The 12505-nt window shown below is 34.8% G+C and overlaps 3 protein-coding genes across 4 annotated transcripts in view; 1 reads left to right on the top strand and 2 right to left on the bottom strand.

Moving 5' to 3' along the window:
* The window catches only part of LOC105340069 (circumsporozoite protein), a 35771-nt gene extending 26595 nt beyond the window's left edge, over positions 1-9176 (top strand). Inside the window, exons 1-4 of one of the 2 annotated variants that reach the window (XM_034449296.2) lie at positions 6274-6432; positions 7364-7492; positions 8143-8313; positions 8728-9176. In XM_034449296.2, the coding sequence (XP_034305187.2) occupies positions 6342-6432; positions 7364-7492; positions 8143-8313; positions 8728-8921 (585 nt within the window). In that variant the 5' untranslated portion in view covers positions 6274-6341 and the 3' untranslated portion in view covers positions 8922-9176. Of the gene's footprint in view, positions 1-6273; positions 6433-7363; positions 7493-8142; positions 8314-8727 lie in introns of those variants that run through there. The other variant, XM_066081882.1, reaches the window with a different exon arrangement.
* On the bottom strand, positions 1719-4130 carry LOC105317252 (tripartite motif-containing protein 2). The gene is made up of 2 exons (XM_066081859.1): positions 4000-4130; positions 1719-3624 (listed from the first exon to the last, which is right to left on the bottom strand). Exon 2 carries the CDS (start codon positions 3614-3616, stop codon positions 1955-1957), a length of 1662 nt encoding a protein of 553 aa, XP_065937931.1. The 5' UTR covers positions 3617-3624; positions 4000-4130; the 3' UTR covers positions 1719-1954.
* Positions 9177-9247: 71 nt separating the features above from the next.
* Positions 9248-11392, bottom strand: LOC105340068 (tripartite motif-containing protein 2). Its single transcript, XM_066081880.1, has 2 exons — positions 10932-11392; positions 9248-10831 (listed from the first exon to the last, which is right to left on the bottom strand). The coding sequence occupies exon 2, from the start codon at positions 10776-10778 to the stop codon at positions 9351-9353; it is 1428 nt and encodes a 475-aa protein (XP_065937952.1). The 5' UTR covers positions 10779-10831; positions 10932-11392; the 3' UTR covers positions 9248-9350.
* Between the last annotated feature and the right edge of the window lie 1113 nt (positions 11393-12505).

The following is a 12505-nucleotide window of genomic DNA, read 5'->3' as shown; positions in this document are numbered from 1 at the left end:
CTTGTTCTGGATCATAAAAAACGACATGGCTTAATAAAATTAGTAAATAAAAATCCTAATCAAGCAAGAACGCTCTCTTAATTGGCGATGCATGCATAAAGACAAGCACTGTTTCAATAGGTTTTTTTTAAAAAAAACCATATTTCAATTCTTGTATAGGTAATAATTAATTTCAGAGGAATGATAATACGAGAAAAATATCTAAATACAGTGAGATGTTTCGCTCCAAGGCAGGTGCAAAACATCTCAGGGCGAAACAATAGGTGCGAACCATCCCGGATTCCAATAATCGATGACGTATATTGCTTCCCAAAAAACGCCACCTGGCGTTTATTTGTGCGTCCGCTTGTTTCATGTTGATGTATGTTCGTTTTACATTTATGTCTGTTGGTTTTACTTTTTGTGTTTGATTTGTATTTAAATACCTTTGGTTGATTTTTATGTACATTTATTTTGCAAAGAAGACTGTTGGTTTTGCATTTATGGTCATTGATAATATTATTTTAGATTGTTGAATTTAGTTTATCGTTGATTTTGTAAAAATGTATTTTTTGCCCTTTCCGCTGCCCATAACCATCTTCACATAAAAAAGCACCATCTTCACATGAAATAACCACAGCATAATATAATAAAGCACCATCTACATATAAAATAGCCGCATAAGGCAGCTATGGCGTTCCATACTTCTTCATAAGCTTTTGTATTAGATGAAGATGTTGGACGTAATATTTATATTAGAATAATTGAACATATATATTCTACTGCTGTTTGCGCTGTGAAACTAGCTGCAGAACTGTAGCTCTCCGGGAAAAAAATATTGACAGACCGGAGAGCTACAGGGCCACCCATTGAAAAAATTGTATATTAATTGCGCAGAAAAACGTGCGCTAGTTTTCGACTGATTTACCTTATTTATACGCAAATTCTGTGAACGCAATTAGTACCATTACATTCTTCATGCAATTTACTACTGAAAATAATTATATGCTTTTTTTTGGTAATTCATGCGGGATATGGCGGTGGCGACATTGCAGAAAAATACATGTATTTTATTATCATATAATTTATATATATATATATATATATATATATATATATATATATATATATATATATATATATATATATATATATATATATATATATATATACACCAAGTATGATTCCCTTTGTTCCTTACTGAAACTTAAAGTTAATTCATAGCTCTATGGAAACAGCCAAACAAAATATCTACACGGCGCGTTTATCGATTGGTCGAAATATACAGTGACCTTTAAAAAGATCACGGACTACAAGATGATGTCAGAATAAAATTCCCATCGGAGACGATTTAGTTGTTTCTTTTAGCTAACTTACTGGTGTACATTAACAGTAATTTAGAGAATTTTACTTACTTTTTAAAATAAATTTATCAATTTGTTAAGAAGAAGATGTTAAGCTAAACAATAACATGTTTTCCTTGATTCATGCGAATTATGAAGGTAGCGATTATTGCAAAAAAAAAATTACATCACCCGCTAACGCGAGTTATGTATTTTGTTCTGCAATGTCGCCTCCTTCATATACCGCATGAATCACCAAAAACTTTTATTGTTTTAGTAATTTTTTTTTCTGCGACGATTTTATGTTATGTATAATTACATATTCAGAGAAAATTCAGAGAAAATTCAGAGAAAATAATAATGAAAAAAGCATTGGAAAGCATCAATTTATAAATATCCATGAAAATATGGGAAACCTGAAAGGAATAACACATAAACATATTTTAAATCTTTACATCGTAGCCTATAGAAGATAACCCTCTGAATTTCATCCTATAATCATGTAATGATATATAATTTTGATGAATAAAAATAATGAAATTCAGAATGGAAAATAAAACAATTTTAAAAGAAAACAGTTCTGATTTACTCTTCAATTCCTAATTTGTTTTCATCAATGACTCAATTTGAAACTATTTCATGTATTTAATTTTCTTCACATAGCCTTTTTTGTACTCACACACAAACAAATTGTCATTATTGTCTACACATAAACCCCAGGGATACTCCAGATTACAGTTATCAATGTAACGGAGAAACTGTCCATTCTGATCTAGAATGTGGATACAATGGTTGTTACAATCTGCTGTCAGGACACGACTCTGACTGTCTGTTGTGATACCCAAGGGTTCAAATGGTCTGTTCTTGGTAGCTGAGGGATGACCGGTGTATCTCCATCTGAGTTTCCCGTCCTGATTAACCACCACTACTGCACCAGCCCCACAGTCAGCTACACAGATGTCATGGTTTCTGTTCTCTGTGATGTATTTAATCTTACTATTCCCTGAGTACAGAGGTTTACCTTCATCATCAAATTGAATTGTTTGTTTCTCTGTTGATCCCGAATAACGTACAACTTTGGATTCAGTTTCATCATCATTGTACATGGCAACCAGGAGATCATTATTAGAGGTGACGCACAGCTGACAAGGCACCCATCCCTGTAATTCGATCAACTCTTCTGTCTGTCCATTCTTCACTTTATTCACTGTCCCTACGATCCCATCAGAGTACAGTAGATCCCTGCCTACGTCTACAGCTATATCAAAAGGCACTTCTTCTGATTTTGTAACAATTGTCTGTTGGAGTGAACCATGAGCATTGAAGCATTTGATTTCATTGCTACACCCACTGGTCCATATCCTGTCATCATTTTTATAGGTAACACTTCCTAGTTCTTTATACCCAGTCGGTATTGTGGCAACAAGCTCTGGTTCATCCAGTAGTTGTCTGACTGAAGTTTTGGGTTGGTTCTGTGACAAGACATTTTCTTCTGTAGATGTAGATAATGGGATAATCTGTCCAAACAAACTATACATCTTCTCACAGTATATTGGTTTTGGAACAAATATTGGCAATGTAACCTTAACTTTGGGTGGAAGCTTGCTAAACTCTCTGATCTTAGAGTTGTATTCAATGGTAGGAGATACTTCAGTGGAGTTCTTTATTTCTTTAATAGCAAGTAATGTTTCTTTTATGAGGGACTGTATATGTTTGATTTCATCCAAGTGTTTCTGCAAAATGCGTTTGTGTTTCACTTTTATCTGACTGACCTCAGTTTTCATTTTGTTCACAACGATGTCAATTTCTCTGTGCCACCGCTCACCTTGTTTGGACATTGTTGTCGTAAGCTTCTCATATCCTCCATCCAGGTTGGCAAGCTGATTTTCTAAATCCAGGACAATTTCTTCATATTTAGGAGAAATTAAGTTTTCATACTCTTTTGTATCTTTTTCAATAGTGTCCTTCTTGGTCTTGTAAACCTCTGTGACTTCAATAAATGTATGTCCCGTGTGCTGATCAGATGCCAAACAAGAAGAGCAAACAAAGGTGTTGCAATCCTTACACTGAAATTCACAACTTTTGTGTGAATGCCTTTCACATTTTGGATAAATGAGGGTTGATCTCCGTTCCTGAAAAGGAACTATTTTATGTTTGTCATATTCATCTGAAATGTGTTCACCAGTGCAAGGTATACATAGGTTGATATTACAATAGTCACAGTAGCTGTGTACTATGGCGGTCTCACAAAGGTCACATCGGTGCACATCCTGTGCACTAGAACGGGGATACATGGTTTTTTCTACAAATAAATATGAAAATTGTGTATATACTTATAATTTGTTCTTTATGTAAAACACATGCATCAACAGCCACTTCATTGGTTGTTTTAAATGTTCATAATGTCCAAAATATTTAAATTGTATTTTTATCAGTATGATCATGGACGGCATGTAATCAATTCTCTATCCTTTCATCTTTCTCATAAAGACTGGTACAGATGTAATCAATAAACAATGTTCTTTTCGGAAGTGAAAGTAGAAATATTATATTTTAAGACCTACTGGGAGCTTTATTTCTATTTTATACAAAAATACATTTCATCACATCTGAAAATCAAACATCAGTAGTTTTAATTATTAAATTAATCTAACAGCTTTTTAAAAAGGTGACATACCGTGTTTATTCTTCTACCTTGACAAGTGCACTCTAAGATGGCTGATTTGTTTTGGAATGTTGTCATCTGACAAAAGGCTTTAAACTATTTACTTTCCGTGCCTTTAACTCGGGGTAAACGTGAAATAGAAATTTCAATTGAACCCCTGGAATTTTCCATCTTTTACCCTTGCCTAAGACATGTATCTATATATATATATAAATTATATGATAATAAAATACATGTATTTTTCTGCAATGTCGCCACCGCCATATCCCGCATGAATTACCAAAAAAAAAAGCATATAATTGTTTGAGTAAAATTATTATTTTTGCCAGGTGTATTATACAAGCAAGTCGTATGTGTAAAACATTTTCATCATCAAAAGCTGTTTAAATACTGAATTTTATTTTTAGTTTGGCAATGTATTCTTAAGCAAATGAAAAATAATATCGAGAATTGGAAAATAAAATCAAGGTATAATTAGTATTTGTAACTTTGTTACACTCGGTATCTATATGTTAAAACACCTTCATGGATTTTATTGACCAAAATAGCAAATGCAATCCCATTATGTCAACCCACATGGATATTAGTTGTTTTTTTGTATGTTTTTAATTTGAATGTAAATAACGTATTTCTTCTTTCGCTGTCCCCAATTATAAATGATTTATTTATCTGACATATTTTACATCATGTAGTCTCATAAATGTGGAAATAAAAAAGTGCCTTTGCACGTATGTCAAGCGTCATTAAAAGACCATTATATTTAAGTAACATTTTAACTTTGATCATATTGCACCAAGACTGGTGTATTGCGTTAAAGCAAACATAAAAAGGATAAAAATAAATAAATGTATCGATTGCTAGACATCCTCTTTTATTTTAATTTTTTTTTTTGGGGGGGGGGTGCTTGGAGGTGGATGGCAAGTGTATTTTAATTGTATCTTGTACTTTTTTCTACAATTAATCTTCGTTTCAAAAACTGCGATCGAACGAGAGAGAGAGAGAGAGAGAGAGAGAGAGAGAGAGAGAGAGAATCCTCCCTCTTTCTCTCTCTTTATCTCAAAGTCGCTCAATCTGTCATCTGTCTTCGTTTGTCCATATAAAAAAAAGATATTTGTTCACCGTATGGAAAATTATTACATAAATATCTCAGTGTAAGTATATGTATGTACTGTTAATTTCCAGTTACAAAATGATCCTCACATTGTGAACCTAATAACTCTAATAATAAAATTCCGTTTAATAACGCTAATAATGTGATAATAATTTATGGATAAAAAGTTATAAACTTTCATGTAGTATCATTTTTAACTCAAATGTCTTTAAAAAGTAAATGAATGAACTTTTGATAATTTATATAATGGTTTATCGTCAAATGCTAATATATTTATAATTAATCTGACCAAAACTTTGATATAAATAAGACGCTTAATTAAGGTTCGTTAGATATAGTTTACGTTTACTTGGAATTGCAGTTCCAAAGCCCGGTAAGTATATGTAGTTATCAATAACGAAGAAATCATTTAAAAAATATGCAGTCTTTTTTTGCAATGAAAAAGCGCCAATCTCGTCTAAGTGGATGGTTTTTTTTAAAACTCAGAGATACAGTTTAAATAAATAAATGTACCAATTGTGTTATATTCAAATTTGAAATGATTACAATAAATCGACTGAAAGTCAAATAGCTTTTCTTTAAAATCAATTTTTATAAAAACCTTCAAATCTATACCCACAAAACCCATCCCTTTTCAGGAATAAAAAAAACATTCATGGTGTAAGCGAATGTGACACGTTATTAATGTTATTATTGTTTATCTGCTTCAACACCAAGACAAATCTTTCAAATAGGCATTTCGCCTTCATTGAATATACAATCTATTTATATGTATTTATAAAATCTTTTTGATAAAGTTTGATTTATACTATAATTATTATTCATAAATTTACTGCTAAACTATTGCATTTATATGAAATACTGTACGATCGAACGAAGCAATTTTTAACATATTTAAGAAACAATAAAACACATGTGAAATATTTAAACTAGAAGATTTTTTCTTAATTAAAGATAACCTTGAAATTTAATAAGAATATCGTGTTATGCGCTCCTACCTTTGAGCATAATTTGTTTTCTTCGTGCGAATTTTGGTCAACAAAAAATGCGCACTTCGAAAGAAAAAAAGAAAAGAAAAGAAAAATTGCCACATTGCAACTATAATCTGTTTTGAATATAACACGGTTTTGACAATGACAGATATTTGAAATGACATTTTTTGCCTCTATATAAATAAATGGGGAAAGAACTTTGGTTTCAGCATGCACCGGACTAGTTTTGGATTACTGTGGTAATTAAAAAGATGAGAAATCTACAATACCTAGGCCTGTTTCTGTTGGCGGCTATTTTGGTCGTGAACGCCCAAAACAACACAGCACCCAAAACTGCTCCAGGTATGTACAAAGTTTATCGTCTTTTTGCATAAGTGTTGCATTTAAAGTTTAAAATCAAAATATGTTTATGTTTAGAATACCTATATTTTAAAATCTGAACGCAATACAATGCCCACTGCATATTTTAACGACAATTAATTTAGTATTTTTATAATAATGTTAAGTTTCAACAAATTGGAAATTATTTGTAAATCAATGAGCACTTAAATGTAACATCACCAGTCTCCTTAAAAAACTCTGAAAGAATCTAAAGAAGGAGATACATGCAATTAAAATGATATTAGTAAGACGATTTAAGTCGTAACTAAATATAAAATAACCTTGTTTGCGAGGGCTCTCGATTATGCAAGATAATGGAACTAGCCTAAACACAAAGTCGTTAATTATGCGAAAAGATGAGGCTATTCATTATGTAACGCCTGTAAATTCTATGATAAAGATGATTAAAGCGTGTTTTCGCTCATTGTAAACCGGTCGATCCATAAAGTACTCCTATTTCGTACATGTATTCGGGACATCCACAAACGGCACCTGCTTGTTGTGCTAATTTAAGGTGGTAAGGGACACCTGTCGATATAATTGTTGATAAAAGAACACAATAATAAAAATACTTTCACCGTTTAGGAGTTTTCAAATTTCACAATATTTGACTAAAAATTAAGACTTACAGATTCGTGGCTTACGCACCAACCAATTGCGCTAGGTTGTATAAGGTAACAATTTAAAAAGGAAGAGAATTATACTATGGAGTTGTCCCACACGATCTTAGAAAGTGTTTATTTGCACAATGCCCTGCATATACTTTTTTGTAATAAATTAAAATGTAGCACACGTGCTACAGGTACATATTGAGTAGAATCAAAATAAATGCATAGTTATATACCTACGTAATTACTGATGTTGAAATTAATTTAGTAATTATCACTTTTAGAGCCATCAGGCGAGCCAGTGGAACCTCCTGAGCCTACAGAGGCACCGGAACTTCCGGAGGCAGCAAATAAACCGGCTTCGGTCGGAGGAAGCAAATCCGGGTCGCAGGCATCCTCTGCAGGAAGCAATGGTATGTTTAATAGTTAAATATCCATCAGAGTGTATTATGAAGCAGATTTTCCCTTACCATTGTGACTGTTTTCCCTAAACAAAAAGATCTTGAAGTTGCATTTAATTTACATAGCACAACACACAGATTCTGAAAACAAATTGATTTCGTTTAATTAATATAGTAATAGAGTTATTTGTTTTAGGTTATATCGCCATTGTGACCAAGGCGTTGATCTTGTTTAGTACGATACATTTAGACTTTGTATTCAATGTTTTATTGTCGACCAATGCATTGTACTGTACACCCCTATCCCAAAAACCCGTGTCATTCCACAATGCTCTTTTGTAGAACATGAAAATGTCGTTTCCCCACACGCATTTGCTTGCCAAGGGTTTCCTGTCCACTCCGCTCCCCAGTGGACCAAACTACCTTTGTTATAGCGAAAATCTGTCCTACAATGATTCATCTTCCCAAGTCAAGGGTTTCTGATCCGGAAGCTATGCGGATCAGAAACCCTTGACATGGGAGATGACAATGATTATTATTGTGTGCTAATACTTGTCTTAATCTGTATTTGTTCAAAGGTCTTAAAGTTTAAATAACTTGACATGCATAAAAATCATTTTAAATTTATGTAAAGTTTACATTTATTCATTACATATTTTAAGTGACTGGAACTCGTGCCACCGGTGAAGAGCCTACGGAAGCACCCGAACCCACGGAACAACCGGAATCCAACGTCAAACCGGTAGTTTCCGGCGCTAATGCTGCTGGTGGATCTCAGGCTGGTGCGTCATCAGGCACAGGGGGCGCTGTAATTCAACCATCCGCTACCGGAAGTACGTTAATTATTAATAAAAATAATTGTGTTATAAAACATTTTAAAGTGTTGAGGGAGAAAAAGGTAATTGGACCATTTTTGCGCCGCAAATTGCAATTAATTTCGTATTAATGAACTGTAATTCTATCGTGTTAACATGACTGTTTTCCCGTAAAAAAAAAAGCAGATCTGCATCCAATCTTATTTAAAATTACACTTTTCATCTTGCTCTTTGTTATAAATGGTTATTGATCTCTCCAAATGCTCCATCAGCCTATTTATACTACGATATGCAAACACGCATCATTTATTTTGTGACAACAAAACAATCATTTCCAAAAGCTGCGTGTAACTGCAATTCTAAGTCATATGTACATGCATGTAAATACAATATATACATTTGTTAATGAATTGTTTTGTATAAACGTTGTAGACCTAGAAACAACAGAACCCCCAGAACCGACTGAAGCTCCAGAGCCCGCTACTGGTGGAGAAGGAGTGGAAGCTGGGACCGGCGGGGCAGAAGCAGGTGGGGCAGAAGCTGGCGGGACAGAAGCTGGAACAGGTGGGACAGAAGCTGGCGGGGCAGAAGCTGGGACCGCTGGTGCGGAAGCAGGTTCCCCATAAACAAGCAATTATAATTAGGCGTGATAATAACAATCATTACGGACGTCACACAATTAAGGCAATTCTTCATCGTACAAGATTAACTGACAAAGATACGCCCTGACAAATATATTACATTTACATGTACATTGTATATCGTTTGTCATTTCTCAGTTCAGTGTTTTCTGTTTATAATTTTATTGCATGTGTTTTAATTTGCATTTGTGTCATTGTATATATTTTATATAATGAATAAATGACACTTTAAGCTACCAATAGAGCGTTGATTGTATCATCTTGAACAGGAACAGACTGACAGCGAGACAAAAAAAAGAATACCACTCTCCGTCGTTAATTCAGTTTAATCAAATTTTATTGAATAAATTCAATCGGATTGGACAACAGGCATAGCCTACATTTTATGTATATCCTCTCTTTAAACACTCTTTGTCATTCGTCCGCAAGTTGCAAATATTCAACAACCTTAATCTTCCCCGAGTCGACTTCTCCTATCCACAACTTATCTGCAAAGTCGATGTCGATCCCGCACACACCTGCAAAGTTGCAGTTGTCGATGTAGCAAAGAAACTGTCGATTGCAGTCGATCATGTGAATGCAGTCGTTGTCGCCGTCCGCTATCAGGATATGACCTTGACTGTCGGTCACGATACTGCACGGGAAGAAGGTATCGTACTTGCGTTGGGACAATATGTTGTGGTAGACGAATCGGAACTTTCCTTCGTGATTGACGACAACTACTGTATTTGTCCCATGGTCAGACACGCATATGTCATTATTGACGCCGTTTTCGGCAAGGAAGGTCGCGTATCTATAGAGATTTTCACCTCTTTCGTCATACTGTATGACCTTTCTAAGTTTGGGTTGCAGCCTCTCTAGTGACAATGTTTCCTGGCCTTGTTCTTCATTCCTCCCAAGACAATATTTTATCACTTTGCTACACCCTTCTAAGTCGCTATACAAACTAACAATTATCTCCCCTGCTACAGTCACAGCGATGCCCATTGGTCGCCAGTTCTGGTATTGCAAGAGCGCCCTCTGTTTTCCGTTCTGCACTACGTTAACGGTTTTCTCGGTACTGTCACAGTAAAGCAGTTCCCCGGGTTCAGTGACGTCGAGATCATGTGGAACATAGCCAGAAGAAGTGTGGAGGATTTCCCTGACATTTCCCTCCATGTCTACGCGTGTAATGACTGAACCATTCCCACTGACCCAAACTTCGTCCGTCTCTTGACAACAGACACGTTGAACGTGGTCGGAACCGCTGTCTATTGTAGCCGATATACTCGGCATCAATAGAAACTCTTTTGCAACTCTCGGTAAAATTTCTTTCCCCGTGTCTTTTATAATGTTCTTTTCGATAAAACCTTCTTTCTCTGGTGTCTTCAATGACCCAAACAGACAACAAAGCTCGTCCGTCGTTAGACTAACTCGCTTGAAATCTGGAACCGAGGCTCTAATTTCTTGTTTTCCTTTCCGATATCTCTCTATGTCAGCATCATAAGACAGCGCCTTTCCAACATCGTTTGATAGCATTAAGCGTTTATTTTCTTCTATTAGGCTATGCATTTCTTCAATCGACCGTCTGGTTTCTGATATATGGTTCTTCAATTCAGTCATCGATTCATGCTCCATTTTTTCAGCCTCGTCTTCGAATCGCTTAGTTACGACATCCACAATACGGTGCATATCCTGTCCATGTTTCTTAATGGCAGACTTCAGAATCTGATATTCAGTAGCAATTGTTGTTAACCGCAATTCCGAATGAGAAAGTATATTTTGGAATTTGGGAAGACATACCATTTCTAAGTCGTCTGAACTTTGCTGAATTGAATCCAATTTTGACTTGAAAATTTCCATCAAATCTACAATCTTGTGAAACTTGTGGCCAGTCGTAATACATTTCGAACACACTGCAATGTAACATGTCTGACAATGAAACTCACATTTTGTGTTTAAATGAAATTGACACACAGGAAACGAAGGCTCCGATTTCCGCGAAACGAAACTTACAATTTCGTGGCTATTCTGAATTTTTGACACATGTTTTGAGACACAGGTTCCACACAGCCTGACGTCACACCTTTTACAGTGAAGTTCGACAGGATTTGGACAGAGGTCACATTGTATCGCATCCTGTGCGGTTTTGAAATCCTCTAAGACGGCAATATCTTTGGTTGCTGATGCAATAGCCATATAGAGCAGGTAAAAAATCCTTCCAGTTTAATTATTCTTTCTGGAATGTAAAGTTACACAAGAATTGTTGATGTAGTTTTTTTTAAATTCCACTTTCCTCGTTTAAAAACAATATGCAAATCAAGGTCGAAGTTTTGCATTACAAATTAGGCAAAACATGGCTCATTTGTTACAAATATAATACGTTGGTCCTAATGCTAGATTTAAACTACGCCTCATATGTTTTAGCATTGAAAACTGATTAACGATGTACATTAATGCAACGAAAATAATAAATAACCATTTAATCGTCAAAAATAATTGTTAAATATCACAATTATACTTACAAAGTATATATTTCCAGTACACAATTTGATGACACGCCTGAACAAAAATGTCCTCAAGTGACAAATGGTTTTCCGGAGTGACGTACGCATGAGGGGCACACTTCAAATCAATTCTCTTCCCTATTTTATCAACCACTTCACGAAACATTCCATTAATTTTTCGTCGTGCAAAAAGCTTAGAGCCAGTCTTTATTCAATAAAATTAAAATCTGAACTGAGCACTCGAAACTCACAATTATGGTTCATGATCATAAAATCATACAAAATGACGAGAGAGAGAGAGAGAGAGAGAGAGAGAGAGAGAGAGAGGGTGTCAACCTGAGGTCTTGTCTTTTTAATACTCCTCAGACCTGGCCTCAGGATCATGAAGCAATTTCAGACTTTAGTCAAAATTTAAGTCCGTCATAAGATGATTGTTTTTCATAATATGACATTTGAAATCAACAACTTTATATGAAGACACTTTTAATAGCATATCAATTTTGGCAGAATTTTCAGTCAAGAGATATTAAGAAAGTCTAGAGTATAATTTTTGACATAAGTCTTAGATTGTTTCAGGATTCTGAGGCCTGGCCCTGGGGCCATAAAACTTAGACGAGTTCACTTTTAATCTCAGTCTCACTTTCCCACTATATTTTCCTTTATAGTATAGATCAAAAGTAAGCTCGTTAAGTTTTCTGGCCCCAGGGCCTGGTCTAAAAGAGCAAGAGCAAGACCAGCACATTGGGCAGTTGCATAGTTTTAGGCTCAATCAATAAAAACAATAACTTGAACCATAACATTTTGAATATTTTATTTGATTTGCAACAAAAAGGTCTTAAAACAAAATATTTGCAGGCAGCACAACAGAACACATGCATCTTTTTCACAGTTAACTCCCTTGGTACATGTATTATGGTAGATGGGATGCAATCAGTTACATAAGATATCTTTTTTAAATGCACAACCTGGGGATGGTTAGATTTCATAGTTTCAGCTGGGGATTAAAACATGATTATGCATCTGTAATTATGCAAATAAATGGATGTACATGTATATACTACATTAAAATTATTTTTTAGACAA

This window comes from Magallana gigas, chromosome 4 (genome assembly GCF_963853765.1).
Source record: "Magallana gigas chromosome 4, xbMagGiga1.1, whole genome shotgun sequence".
Lineage (NCBI taxonomy): Eukaryota > Metazoa > Mollusca > Bivalvia > Ostreida > Ostreidae > Magallana > Magallana gigas.
Note: the sequence above shows the minus strand (reverse complement) of the source record. Positions and strands in the feature narration are given on the sequence as shown.